Source organism: Myotis lucifugus, unplaced genomic scaffold (assembly GCF_000147115.1).
Source record: "Myotis lucifugus unplaced genomic scaffold, Myoluc2.0 scaffold_215, whole genome shotgun sequence".
Classification (NCBI taxonomy): Eukaryota; Metazoa; Chordata; class Mammalia; order Chiroptera; family Vespertilionidae; genus Myotis; species Myotis lucifugus.
The window spans coordinates 2,156,418-2,172,005 of record NW_005871263.1 but is presented as its reverse complement, the minus strand read 5'-3'; the positions used below and the strand labels follow the sequence as shown (position 1 = coordinate 2,172,005).

Below are 15,588 nucleotides of genomic sequence, written 5' to 3'. Positions count from 1 at the left end.
TTGTGATAAAGGACCAACTAGAAATTAAGCATACACTGACTGAAATAAAGAATATTATACAGACACCCAATAGCAGACCAGAGGAGCGCAAGAATCAAGTCAAAGATTTGAAATGCGAAGAAGCAAAAAACACCCAACTGGAAAAGCAAAATGAAAAAAGAATCCAAAAATACGAAGATAGTGTAAGGAGCCTCTGGGACAGCTTCAAGCGTACCAACATCCGAATTATAGGGGTGCCAGAAGAAGAGAGAGAGCAAGATATTGAAAACCTATTTGAAGAAATAATGACAGAAAACTTCCCCTACCTGGTGAAAGAAATAGACTTACAAGTCCAGGAAGCGCAGAGAACCCCAAACAAAAGGAATCCAAAGAGGACCACACCAAGACACATCATAATTAAAATGCCAAGAGCAAAAGACAAAGAGAGAATCCTAAAAGCAGCAAGAGAAAGAAAATCAGTTACCTACAAGGGAGTACCCATACGATTGTCAGCTGATTTCTCAACAGAAACTTTGCAGGCCAGAAGGGAGTGGCAAGAAATATTCAAAGTGATGAATGCCAAGAACCTACAACCAAGATTACTTTATCCAGCAAAGCTATCATTCAGAATTGAAGGTCAGATAAAGAGCTTCACAGATAAGAAAAAGCTAAAGGAGTTCATCACCACCAAACCAGTATTATATGAAATGCTGAAAGGTATCCTTTAAGAAGAGGAAGAAGAAGAAAAAGTTAAAAGATACAAATTATGAACAACAAATACATATCTATCAACAAGTGAATCTAAAAATCAAGTGAATAAATAATCTGATGAACAGAATGAACTGGTGATTATAATAGAATCAGGGGCATAGAAAGGGAATGGACTGACTATTCTTCGGGGGGGAGAGGGGTGTGGGGGATGCGGGAAGAGACTGGACAAAAATCGCGCACCTATGAATGAGGACAGTGGGTGGGGAATGAGGGCGTCGGGTGGGGTGGGAACTGGGTGGAGGGGAGTTATGGGGGGGGAAAAGAGGAACAAATGTAATAATCTGAACAATAAAGATTTAATAATTAAAAAAAAAAAGAGACAGCTAAAATGAGGAGATAAAGAAGCAACCCCCAAATGGGAAAAAAAAGAAGAAATCTCCAGAAAAAGAACTAAGTGAAATGGAGGCAAGCAACCTATCAGACAGAGAGTTCAAAGCTGTGGAGAGTGGCTACAGCATTCAGACAGGTTCAAGCCTCGGACTGACTTGTGGCAAAGTCACATACAAGTCCCAGCTTGTAGGGCAAAGCCCTCCCAGCACAGTTATAGCCAAAAGACTATGGTTGTAAGCTTGACCTTATAGTCCGACCCTGCAGTCCTAGGTAGCTGAGGCATGTGGGCTGTGGGGGAGGAGGGCAGGGGGTGATGGTGCAGCAAATGCTGCCTAAATGAAGCTTGATAGAGTTCAGAGAACAGCAATAACAGGAAAGAAGCAGATTTGAAATTCACAAGAACACTGTAAACATCTTGCCCTTGTTTTGCTTTGTGTGATCTGACTATAAAATAAACCTTTGGCTTACAGGCTGTCACTGTTCCTCATCCAGGCACAGTGATCCTACCTGGCCCCAACTGTATTCTCTTGTCTGTCTTCTTTAATGCTTCACCGCCCCTCCTCAGGTTCACCCCTGGCCGTGCTGGACATGGTTCACAAAGCAATGGTTATAAAGATGCTTAAGGAACTTAGTGCAAATTGCAACAGCATGAAAAGGAAAATAGAGGCCACGAACAAGAACCAGACAGAAATGAAGAATTATATATCTTACATCAAGAACACACTAGAAGATATGAAAAGTAGACTGGGTGAAGCAGAGGATCTAATCAGCGATTTGGAAGACAAGGTAGAAATAAATACCCAATTAGAACAGCAAATAGAAAAAAATAATTAAAAAGCAGGAAGGTAGCTTATGGGAGCTCTGGGACAACATGAAAAGTAACATCTGAATTATAGACTATAAAGTCTCCAACAATTAAGTTATTAAATGGGTGAACGGGGGGGGGGGGGGGGGCAGATGCTGGATAATGACAAAGTCTATGTCCTTTTAAAATTTACTCTAACAAGGCCTAGTTGGTTTGGCACAGTGGATAGGGCATCGACCCAAGGACTGAAGAGTCCCAGGTTCGATTCCAGTCACGGGCATGTACCTCAGTTGCTGGCTCGATTCCTGGCTCCAGTTGGAGCACGTGCAGGAGGCAACCAATCAATGATGTGTCTTTCTCATATTGATGTTTCTCTCTCTCTGTCTCTCCCCTCCCTTTCCACTCTCTAAAAATCAATGGAAAAGTATTCTTGGGTGAGGATTAACAAAAACAACAAAAAAAATTTACTCTGACAAGATTTTTAGGGAACACTTAAGGTTCTTAACATTTGGGATAACAGATGCTTTTGAGTCTTATGAAAATAATTGACCCTCTCTAGAATACACATGTGAGCGTATGCAATGTTCCTCAGCCCATTTTAGGTTTATAGACCTACTGAGGCCATCCATGGACCCGCTGCCCCTAACAACTCCTAGAAAGAGAGAATACTGCACTTGGCTAAACATAGTTTAAATCGTAAATTTGAAGTTCACATATATGTGATTATTCCAATGTTATTTAGGAAAAATATAATTCCAACTATGAATGCCAACAGAACTTTATAATACAAAATCCTACATGTAAAATAAACTTACCTCAAAATTCACAGGCAAGTTCCGTTTAAGTGCAATCTCAAACACTTGACTTATTTCAGATTTATTGAGATTTTCTTCCTCTGATTCTCTTCCATTCACCTAAAAGAATAATAATTGTTTAGTAGTTAACTCTTATTAAAATCATCAACATCCCAGCTGTGATAAACCTTAAAAACACTGAACCTTGGCTTTATGGATTGCGCATCAAACCAGTGAGAACAAGGCCACACGCTACCATGTGTCAGTGAATTTAAAAGGTTAAAAAAAAGTGTTCTATCAAACTTGGGTCAGATTGCAACTCATAAATCCACCATAAACAATGTACACATAATGGACTTTTGGGTGTGAAATCAGCCTAATCATGGCATGGTGAGATGCCCTGGCTGCTCAGGCAGAGTGACTTCTAAAGCCCTCCTCAAGGACTGGCAAGTCACGTTTTGGAAAAAGTCAAAACACAGGCAGACTTGTGTGGGACTTGGCAAGTTCAAATATAAGTCTCTCCACCTAAGGTTTCTTATCTGGACATGAAGTCCTTGGAAACCACTTTTTCCCAAAAGGATGCAGTGGAACTATTATGAAACTGCCAAGCATCTCATACTTACTGCTGCTGGTAAAAATAAAAAACTAATAAAGTCTCCTGAACAAAGGCTGAAACTCTATATCTGTAACCAGGTTCATTTACAGCCCTCCAGCCAGGGCTTGAGCCTAAAGAGTGACAGAGATCAATTCTGCGCACGCTGATAACATGATTCTATATTGCACTGCCATGATTAATAGAAAAAATTAGATATGCTTGGTAACAACAAAGTGCCCCCAAACCATGGCAAGCAAGCTGTGCTTTTCCTCATAGTACTGGGACTCTGTAGTCATACAAATGTAAAACCCCATTTCCAAGATCTGAACTATCTGACAGGAACCTGTGGCTGAAATTATTGAGTGGGCAAGGTGTATAGGACCATTCAGGATTTTCTTACGTTTTATCAAGTAGATCCTACACCTACACTGAATCATTATTTTAAGGTGTAATTAAAAGAAATAAAACTGAAAGTTTTTAAAAAATGCAATCAAGAATATAATCCTGTACAAATAAGTTTACCCCAGTTACTATTTGTAATTCCTTCTCTACCTTCTAATGTTCTTCCAATCTAGTTTCATGTCACTCTCTGCCTGATCAAAACTATTTGCATAGTATTTCTGGTGGTTTATTAAGCTAAACACACTTTTATTCCTGTTGTTTAAACCCTCAGGAGAAAGAAGGCCTGCCTTTTTATGAGTGAATCCTTAAAGCCAGAAATTTTCAAGCAAGGTACCTTAAAAGGCATAGGTTTCACAGAGGCTTTGGGTTGACATTTATTTGTTAAATTGGTTTTAAACTAAAAAGAAAAATAATACTGTATTTTAAAGTTAGGTATGTTCAACAAATGGTGCTGGGAAAACTATTCACACGCAAAAAAAATGAAGTTGGACCCTTACCTTACACCATATACAAAAATTAACTCAAGATGGATCAAAGACCTAAACATAAGAGCAAAAATTATAATAAAATTCTTAGAAGAAAACATCGGGGAAAGTTTTATGACACTGGGTTTGGCATGACTTCTTGGATGTAACACCAAAAGCATGGGTAACAAAAGAAACAAATAAATTGGATTTCATCAAAATTAAAAACTTTCGTGCATTAAAGGACACTATCAACAGAATAAAGACAACCTACAGAACGGGAGAAAATATATCTGATAAAAAACTGATATCCAGAAAAGAACTCCGACAAAACTCAACAACAACAACAACAAACAACCCAACTCAAAAATAGGAAAGGCTTTGAATAGACATGTCTCTAAAGAAGGTATGATGGCCAAAGAGCATGTGAAATAATGCTCAACATCGCTAGGGAAATGCAAATCAAAACCACAATGAGATACCACTTTACTCCCATAAGAATGGCCACAGAAAATAGCAAGTGTTGACAGGGATGTGGAGAAATTGGAACCCTTCTATGTTGCTGGTGAGAATGTAAAATGGTGCAGCCTCTGTAGAAAAGTTTGGTGGTTTCTCAAAAAGTTAAAACACAGATTTACAATATGATCCAGCAATTCCACTTCTAGATCTATACTCAAAAGAATTTAAGTAGGGACTCGAACAGATACCTATTAGCAACATTATTCACAATCACTAAAAGGTGAAAACCCAAACATCCATCAATAGATGAACGGATAAGCAAAATGTGGCATAGTCATACAATGCAATATTATTCAGCCTTAAAAAGGAATTAAATCTTGAAACATGCTACACCATGGATGAAAACATTATGATACCTTGAAAACATTATGATAAATGAAATAAGCCAAACACAAAAGACAAATTTATCTATTTAGATGATGTATCTAGAATAGGCAAGTGCATAGAGACAGAAGAATAATAAAGGTTATCAAGGAATGGGGACAAGACAGGGGGAGTCACTGTTTAACACGTAGAGTTTCTATGTGGAATGATGAAAAAGTTCTGTAAATGATTAGTGATGATAGTTGCACAACATTGAGAATATATTTAATGCCAAAGAACAGCACACTTAAAAAATGGTCAAAATGGCAACCTTTATGTTAATGTATATTTTATCTTAAGGTTTTTAAAGCAGCAAAAAAGTATGTTTCACACCAAATATTAACACACAGAAGTATGTCAGCACATTAACTTGTGCTAACAGGTTAACCCACTTTTGTGCACAAAAGAATTTTTGACAGCTATTTATTTTAAGAGTATCCAGAAAATTTTTTAAATAAATTAACTTTTAAAAAAATGATAAACTCTCAAAAAAAATGATAAACTCTCATGCTAAGTAACTGTATCAATGAGTATGTTCTCCTTATGTGCAACCAGAACAAAAGTTGGAAATAAACTAGGTGGTGAGGCTGATAGAGACATCAATTGCCATGCTGTGCCCAATTTTCAATGTTTTTGTCCATTATTACCAGTCCAATTAGTTTTAACTTTTATTTTTAATTATGACCTATTTCAAACATACAGCAAAGTACAAACAATGTAACAGGCAACTGTGCTGGATTTAACAAATGTCAACATTAAGTACTATTGACATTAAATTTTTTTTATAAGGAACATAGTGAAGCCCCTCTCATCCTCCTTTCCAAGGCAGAGTTAACCACTATTATAAAATTAAGACTATCTTTTCCAGCCATGTGTGCTTTTTTTAAATGGATGAAAACAATATATATAAAATTCTGTGGTATAAAAAAAATCACATAAATTGTTTTAACTGATTGTCTTAATAAATATTATAAAATTCAAACTTTCATATTTCCACTAATGAAATGTTACTTTTCTTTTTTATATATTGAAGTTCCACATAGGTCTAATAGAAAACAGTAGTCTACTGCTAAATCTTATAAACTCTAAGCCAGTGGCTCTCAACCACAGTAATATTAGAATCACTTTGGAGCTTTACAAAGACAGCTGTCGGAGCCCCCTGCAAACAAATAAATTCAAATTTTTGTAGGTAGGGCTTGAATATCCATTTTATTTACAGTATTTGTTTGTTTGTTTGTTTTTAAAGTCCCCAGATGACTTTATTAGCAACCAGAGTTGAGATTCACTGCTCTAAGCCATTGCTTCCAAGGGAATTTCAATAGGGACAAAGCAGCCAGAAAAATAAAAATGCAAAAGAGGAAACGAAGATATACATTTATTAGGAAGTGAGATTATGTTGCTCTTTTACATAAATAATTTTGATTGTATCTAAATTGCACAAAATGTTGCAATGGGGAAGCAGCAAATGACTCAAAACAAATCCACAAATACCATTCCCAGTAAGATGGGGTAAGTGTAGTAGGCCCTTAGTCTTACCTTCATGAAGTGGGAATTACTGTTAACATCAATCCCATAGTGTATGGTTCAGCAATAAAATCTAGGCAACATTAAGAAAAGAAAAAAACACTCTGAACCATGCTTAACCCTCATTATGCCAGGAAAAAATAGTTATCACCATTTACCATCTGGCTCCAATAGACCCTTTTTATTTTTCTATATTTCAAGTCATTTTACAAATAATACAGAATAAAGGATAACAAAAATCATTTCAAAAAGAATTCAAAATAGCAAACCCAAGTTTTTATCCCAGGTTTGTAGTTTGGAAGGCATATGTACTTGAAATGAGCAAGGTCCTTTTATACAACCAACTGCTCATCGGCTGGCAAACCTGAATCTAGAGCAAAGCCCACTTGTAATGATGCCAGATTTTAAATCCATCTCCAATAGGTTCTAGCTTATCACAACTCTGATTCTTCTTGTACTGGTACTGTCAAAACACACTCTTGAAACCAACTCATAACTTTGTTGATGGGAGAACAGCCATCTTCTTTGTTCCATAACTAAAAAAATGCTTTCATTTTTAGATTTATAAACCCCAAAGAAGGATCAATCTAATAGTTGGGGTTTTTTTTTCATTGTTATTATCATCTATTTCCTTCCAATCATCTTTGTACGTACTCTCCTCTTATATCTGTTCACTTATTTTGTGGACAATAAGTGTTAAGAAATTCTGGTGCCCAAATATCACAAAGGATCAAAGGATGTTGTCATACATACTTAAAAAAAAAGAAATCAAAGCTGGATGGTCCAGGTTTATGTCAGAAAATATTGTGTGATGAAGTTCTTCTTGCTGAATGACTAAAAGAGAATACACATTTCCTTTTCATACACCATAGGAATATATTATTCACTCGCCGATTCTTGAGTATGGAAAAACTTATCTAAGGTATCTTCTGAAGAGTCACAATTTGAGATTTTACTTAAACAATCTCACCATCGCAATTAGAGTCTAGAATGCTGCTGTCTCTTTGCACTTATTTTCTGATTTGTCTAATGATAATTTGTCTTCCTCTGTCAATTTTCTTCTCTTTGCCAGTAAGGATGGAAAAAGAAAAATTCTGAATTCTCACCTGGGTTCAATGAATGCTAAAAGTAGAGTAAAAAGATGGCATCTCTAGTCTTCTTTTGTATCTTCTTAAAAGACAATGCAATACATTAGGCAATGCAATAAGAACATTAAAGGATGATGTAATAATGACAATTACTTTACTATTGTATCATCTACCTAGAGATTTCATTCTTCTTGCATTTTCTTATTATTTTAGTCTTGCTTAGCATATTTGGGAATATATGATGAATAGTACTGAAATGATATGTAGGATGACAAACAGCAAAAATGTTTAAAAACTAGAAGAATTAAAAATTTCATACTGTAAAGATTCATAAAAAGGTCCATGGACCTACATAATCACTGTAAAATAGAATAAACTTTATTCTATTTTAAAAATAAGTATATTTTCTCTTTTCTTTGTAAGACATCTAAAAAAAAGAATAAAGGCCATGCAGTGTAAATCCTTACAGAGCTTGGAAATAAAGCTCAAAAATAAAAACTGAGTTCAGTGGACCCTGATCATATAATGAGGATTCAAGTCTCCAGTTTTAGTTTTAGTTCTACCTAAATATATCCCTGGTCCAAGTGAAGATAAGGACTCAAGACCAGGAAGAAACTTCAGTACAATTTCTTAAAAGTTTGTCGTCTACCACTACCTTCAAGAAAAAACTTTAAAGTTTGATATAACTGTCAGGATAGAAACTGCGCTCACACACACATGGCTTTTTTGTTTACCTAAACACAATCAGTATCACACTAAATGCCTAACAGCAGTTCTGGATCTTGAGTCCCTCCATTCAATAGATTATGAGCCGCCTTTCATGCCTATGTATACAGATTTACCACACTCTGGTTCTCCCTTTGATAAATGTATACATATAGCCATTTCCTTACTAATGGAAATGGCTAGCTCCTGTTTTTCCCTATTACTGATACTGTAGCTATGACCATTTTACTCCTAACAGCTCAGACACTTAAGTCATCCTTTATTAGCACAAGCCTTAGATTTAAAATAAAGTAAAAGTGCTTTCCCAATCTTTGCATGATGGGCTGCTCCCTTGGCTGGGAAGGTACGTCCTGCCCTGCTCTTTTGCTCATCCTTAGTCTCAGCTTTAATGACTTCCTCAGAGAGAACGTCTCTGAATACTCCACCATTACTCCACTCTAAACAAGGCATTTTATGCTTTCAATGCATGATGCTTTTACATTCTAGCACTCACTGCACTTTTGATACTAATGTTAAGGTCTGTCAAGTCTTCAACTAAGTTCCACAGGGGGAGGGTCCCAGCACAAAGCCTTGCAGACAGAAACTACTGCCTTTAGTGGCTATGTTCTAGAGAAGATGAACTGATTCACCACACAATCACATTTTCCAAAACTTTCAACAGCACAAAGGACAATTTGTTTAAAATGACAACTTCCAATGCTGGTAGGCCGTGGGCAAACAGGCTGCTCACGCCCTGTTGGGAGAGGACTAAAATGGTACCATGTTTCTGGTGGGGATCCTAGCCACATACATGACCTTGAAATTCCACTTCTAGGACTGTGGCTCACAAAAATAGCCACAGACATACACAAAGATTTAACTACAACAATGTTCTAGATGACGTATTTTGTAACAGGAAAAACTGCAAACAACCTAAATAACCATGCCTCTGTTGAAAAAAACAAACAAACGGGTATGTGCACACAATGGAACTATTAAAAGGTGCTTAGAGACTTCACTGGTTTTGTTCAGTGGTTAGAGCATTGGCCCACGTACCAAAGGGTTGCAGGGCACAGTTAAAGGCACATACCTGGGTTGCAGTTTTGCTTCCCCACTCCTGGTTGGGGCAAGTGCAAGAGGCAACCAGTTGGGGTGTGTGTGTGTGTGTGTGTGTGTGTGTGTGTGTGTGTGTGTGTGTGTGTGTCTGTCTCTCTCTCTCTGCTCCCTCTCTCCCCCTCTGAAAAGCAATGGAAAAAATGTCCTCAAGTGAGGACTTAAAAATAAATAAAAAGGATTTTTTAAAAAGGTGCTTAGATACACGTTGAATCTGAGTCCTCCATGGAATTAAGTGGCATGATATTCATGATAAACCCATCAGTGAAAAAAGGTGGTTACTGTACAATATCATTCCTTTTTTAAATTTAAATATGCTTTATTGATTCCAGAGAGAGGGAGAGATAGAAACATCAATGAGAGAGAGAATCATCAATCAGCTGCCTCCTGCACGCCCCCTCCCACAACCTGGGCATGTGCCCTGACCAGGAATTGAACTGTGACCTGCTGGCTCATGGGCTCAATCTCTGTGCAACATTAGCCAGCACATCATCCCATTTTTGTAAAATTGGTAGGTGCATGTATTTACTTGTATATGCACTGACATCACCAATATGCTTATGATTTTCTACAAGTGGTAAATTTATAAATCATTTTTCTTTTTTTGAATTAAAGAATTTGTATAGTTCATATGCATTACTTGTAAAAAAAAAAAATCAAGTTTTCTTTTGAAAGTATCTCTCTTTACCCCCTTCTACCCAATCTACCAGGGGGCCTGGTAAATCAGGGGCAGCTTGTTTAGGTGGTAGGCCAAGTGTTTTATTTACTACTTCAAAGAAAAAGTTTTATCCTTTTTAATTCTCATTTCCGAAGCACTGGTTAAAGCCAGTCTCTGAGCCATTTCTGAAGGTCACTGTCTCCACCTCAGCTACACAGAACTAGAGAAGGGGAAACGAGGAGGAAACAAAGGGCACAAGTAGATCTGAACCTTACTCTTGGCAAAGCTCCTCACAGACATGAGATGAGCCCAAAAGAGCATGTCTACTACAGCTCTGCCCACAGGCCTGAGCCAAGCACCACTGTTCTAGTAACTGATGGGCAGGGACTTTCCCTTTCTGACAATAAACTGAGTACTTTCAAGGGGGGGAAATGGCCTGGAAAACACTGATAATACTTAGGACTTGCGGTTCCTGTACCCTGACCATACTTTACAATGACTCCAAGAGCACATTAAAAAAAAAAGCAAAAGACAGACTTCTGGGTCTCACCTTAGACCTACTGTATTAGAATTGTGTAGGTTGGGTCAAGGGATTTAAAAAAACAACAAAAAAAACCCTCAAAATGATTCTGAAGCAGACAACCCACATACCAGTATTCAGTGATCTTTTAACAACTGCTGGCTAGAAGGAACCAAGAAATACCTGTTCCATCTGACTCCAATTAGATTAGTATCAAAGTCAAGTCAAAAATGAAAAGTCTCCAACATGACTCAAGTTACACTAGCTTTGGTGTTTTACCAAATCTCATCACTGGGAAGCTCATCCTTTTAACTTCACCAAATCCCCCTCTTCTAAGTTACAGTCTATTCTCTTTTATATGGTCACATTGGACCCTGGAAACAGATCATCTCTGTTAAAATGTGTGATTACATTGGAAAATGGAAATAAGCTGTAACAAAACAAAAAGAACTCCTCCTACCCCTGTGGGGCCAGCCCTGAAGCCACAGAGCACCATTCTGAGCTGGGGCATCCTGGGGCGCAACTGAACATAATGAAGCACAGCAAGGGTCATACCTATCATCACACAGTTAGACCAATGTTCTATGCAAGATCCTTTTCTCTGTGAACCTGTTTCTTGAACAGGAAAAATCTAATGCTTCCCAAGGATATTTTCAGGTGGTATTTCGGGCTGTGATTCAAAAAAATCATGAAATCTCAATGTTTTCTACCCAGTGAATTTCTTCTGGACCTAGGAAGGTAAGACTATGCCTTACCAGAGATATTTACTAAGATTCTGACCCCTGACAGTGGCATGGAATTGCTGATTTCCTAAGTCCTATATTCCTATTTAGTCACAAAGAGTTAAAATACTTTTCCCATTCTGTTAGTTTTAAAAAAGGGCCCAAATTCTTTGATACTGCTCTCATCCAAAAGTAGGGTTCTCAACACTGTGAAATGTACTAAAAGCCACTGAACTGTAGGCTTGAAATGATTTAAATTGTGAATTTATATTATGTGAACTTTACCTGAATTTTTTAAAAAGTACAATTCTCGCCTGGCCAGTGTGAGCATAAACCTATGAACCAGGAGGTCATGATTCATAACACATGCCCAGGGTGCAGGCTCGATCCCCCATGGGGGACATGCAAGTGGAAGCCAGATAAATAATTCTCTTTCATCATTGATGTTTCTAGCTCTCTCTCTCTCTCCCTTCCTCTCTGAAATCAATAAAAATATATTTTTTTAAAATTAAAAAAAAATCTTAAGTACGATTCTCTATCTCCTCCTCTGGAATCTAGACTCTGTGCCTGCCTGACCTGTAGAATAGGGCAGAAATGCTAAAGAAACTGGCAATTGTTTCTATTCTGTCTTCTACGATATTCACTCCTGGAACTCAGACACCATACCATGAGGATGTGTAAGCAGTTAATTAAGAGAGGACCTGAGGTCTCCGAACCCGAGCCCTCACTTAGTTCCTAGACAACAGCTAGCAATAACTTACCAGCCATGTGAGAGATTCTCCAGTCCCTACAGAGCTGCCTCAGCCAAAGCTATGTGGAACAAACTCTCCCTGCCAAACTCCACCTAACCTGCAGATTCATGAGCAAAATAAATGCCCGTAGGTGTTCAAGCCACTAAGTTTTAAGATAGTTTGTTATGCAGCAATAGAGAACTGGTGCTTGAATATAATAAAGAGTGGCTAGTCAAAAATGGCTTCAGAAAATTCTCTAACCTGGTACCGTAAATCACAGTAGATTTTGACAAGCATAATCTTTATCACCAAAGAATTCATTCATGCATGTTCTTCACAACTTAACTGACTCACATTCTTTCTAACATGTTCACTCAAAACTATGCATTTGACTTCCTTGCTAAGAAATGTTTTTAAAGAGAGAGAAAAGGCAAGAAAGCTACCAGGGCACAAAATCTCTTAAGCTATCAAGCAACAAAAATTATGGACAGCTCTCAATGCATCTTCTTAGAAAAAGCAACTTGAGGTGATTTTTTCATACCACCCTCTTGCTCAGCCCAAAGCATCAAGGAGCTTCAACTCTGCTCTCTCCTTACCTCCAGCCTCTCAGGCGGGGGCTCATTCTGCAGGATCCTCAAAGCTTTTGCAGCAGCATCGTGTTTTGCAGCTTGTCTTGTCTTTCCTTTCCCATTAAACTGCTGTCCTCCCACAGAGAGTTCAACTTGATAAAGTAAGGGTGGTACTGGAAATGGGTAAAAGTACCTAAAAATAAAAGGGGGTGAGAAAAATTAGTCTCAGATTGATAAGTCACCCATACATTCTCTGGAAAATTCCTTCATTATGGGTCTTAATTGCATTAGTGTTTGCTTGCCAATGAGGACTCCTCATCATATATGCAGGGCAAATTTATTCAGGATTAAAACTGTCACACAGTATTTACAAAATCTATAGTGAATTAAGCTTTGCTGAATCAGAAAATTTAACTTGCTCTACTTTCTCATATCTGAGAGTCATACTTGCATGTCTCCACAAAAGGCTGGGAATTTTTAAACAGAAGTCTTTTCAAAAGGACCCTCATTTCTGGAAATCCCAAAAGCCTGTAGCCTGGGAGAGGCTGGATTACAAACTTCAGAGTTTGTATTTTTAAAATGGTTTTGGACCACCCCCCCCCACCCCCCGCCAAGCAGGGCAGGAAAATGAAGACTTCCAATTTTAATCATCTCTCTTTCAACCAATGTCTTATGACTGAGAGCAGAAGCTTTTTAGCACATGGCATTTTTAGTTTGAATGAGTATTGTACTATACCTATATGTCAAGGCTATTTAAAAAGCACAGAAGTTCAAATGTCAAAAAGTACCCACTAAATAATACTCAGGTAATCACTGAGTGCTGAGATTCCCAGTATTGCGGGAATCATGATAAAATGTGACTCAGTTACACAAAGCAGTTACCAGGGTGATCTTTAACCAAACTGCTTGGGGGCACACAGTGAGGAACATGCTCAGGCCCTTTCCAATGACAGAAGACAAAAGAGCATCAAGATGCATTCCAAAGATACCAACACAATGAAGACCGACTTCAACATCCGGCAGGCCAAAGATGACCAAATTATCATGTGCCCCATAATATATAAATTTCATTATTCTGTGTGAAAGATCAGATAAATTTTCACCTATATTTAAAACACACACATACCTTGGGGGATAAGCACCTCCTCTCATGTTGTAGTTATAGGTGGACTGCATCCGAGAATAAGGGTCAACAGGCTTATACATTGGTTTTTTTCCAAGTTTCATGCACAGTGCATTTAGCTCTACAGTAGGGGTTATGCTGTCTGCAACACAGAATTAACACAAGAACTTTTTCTTTTTTCTGACATGAGAATGATAGTCATTAAAATAAAAAAGAATAGCATGCTTTCTAATAATTGAATTCATGATACAGTTCATGAGAGAGTCTAAGTACTTCACTGGTAAGCATCAGGTCAGGAAATCCAAAAATCTGCTGTGATCTCTAGATATTAATACACAGTTAAAGGCACAAAATGTACTTTAGGCAGCGGTCGCCAACCTTTCAGACCTCACGGACCACCAGTGGTCCACGGACCACCAGTTGGTGAGTGCTACTCTAAGGGCTATTAGAGGGAGTGACAATTTAACACAACATGTTATCAGTGAAAGCCACATATTTCAGTTGTCACAAATATAACTTCCATGATTAAAAAATCCCAGATGAGTCCAGCTGGTATGGATCAGTGGTTGAGCATCGACCCATGAACCAGGAGGCATGGTTCAATTCCCAGTCAGGGCACATGCCTGGGTTTCGGGCTTGATCCCCAGTAGGGGGCATGTAGGAGGAAGCCGATCAATGATTCTCTCTCATCATTGATGTTTCTATCCCTCTCTCCCTTCCTCTCTGAAATCAATAAAAACGTATTTTAGAAAATTCCAGGTAAGCCCTAGACGGGTGGCTCAGTTGCTTGAAGCATCATTCTGTACACCAATAAAGGTTACGGGTTCAATTCCCAGTTGGGGCACATACAGGAGGCAACCAATCGATGTTTCTCCCTCACATTAATGTTTCTTTCTTTCTCTCTCTCTCTCTCTTTCAATAAAGCCTGACTGGCATGGCTCAGTGGTTGAGCGTCAACCTATGAACCAGTAGGTCACAGTTCAATTCCCAGGGGTTGCAGGCTCAATCCCCAGTGGGGGGCTTGCTGGAGGCAGCCAATTATGATTCTCTCTCACCACTGATGTTTCTATCTTTCCCTCTCCCTTCTTCTCTGAAATCAATTTAAAAACCATATTTAAAAAATAATAAATAAAATCAATAAAAATATATCCCTAAGCCCTGGCCAGTGTTCTCGGTGGTTAGAGCATAGGTCCACGCACTGAAGGGTCTTGGTTCAATTCCTGGTCAAGGGTACACACCTGGGTTGCAGGTTTGCTCCATGCCACAGGTGGTTGGGGAGCCTGTGGGAGGCAACCAGTCAAATCTCTATCATCAATTTCTCTCTCTCTTGCCCCCCCTCCCCGCCCCCAACTCCCTCCCTTCCACTTTCTCTGAAAAGCAATGGAAAAAATATCCTCCGGTGAAGATTAACAAAAACAAAACATATCCTCAGGTGAGGGGAAAAAAATCTAAGGTGACTGCCCAAATCATTGTATTGTTTGGGAACACTTAACCAATATAACTTTTATTTTTTAAAATATATTTTTTATTAATTTCAGAGAGGAAGGGAGAGGGAGAGAGAGATAGAAATATCAATGGTGAAAGAGAATCATTGACTGGCTGCCTCCTGCATGCCCCACACTAGAGATCGAGCCGCAACCTGGGGATGTGCCCTAACAGGTAATTGAACGGAGACCTCCTGGTTTGTAAGTAGATGCTCAACCACTAAGCCAGGCCGGCCAGGCCTGATATAACTTTGGTTGTACTGATTTACTGGATTATTGGCTTACACTTAGAAGTATGTTTGTACACACTATTTTATAGAACAATGCAT

General features: G+C 38.3%; 1 protein-coding gene across 7 annotated transcripts in view; it reads right to left on the bottom strand.

The window, feature by feature from the left end:
- The window catches only part of STAU1 (staufen double-stranded RNA binding protein 1), a 60,801-nt gene that overhangs the window by 19,933 nt on the left and 25,280 nt on the right, over positions 1-15,588 (bottom strand). For all 7 annotated transcript variants that reach the window (XM_006097988.3, XM_023761721.1, XM_023761723.1 and 4 more), the window contains 3 exons: positions 13,779-13,917; positions 12,680-12,845; positions 2,701-2,799 (listed from right to left, as the gene is read on the bottom strand). In XM_006097988.3, coding sequence (XP_006098050.1) covers positions 2,701-2,799; positions 12,680-12,845; positions 13,779-13,917 — 404 coding nt within the window. The remainder of the gene's footprint in view (positions 1-2,700; positions 2,800-12,679; positions 12,846-13,778; positions 13,918-15,588) is intronic.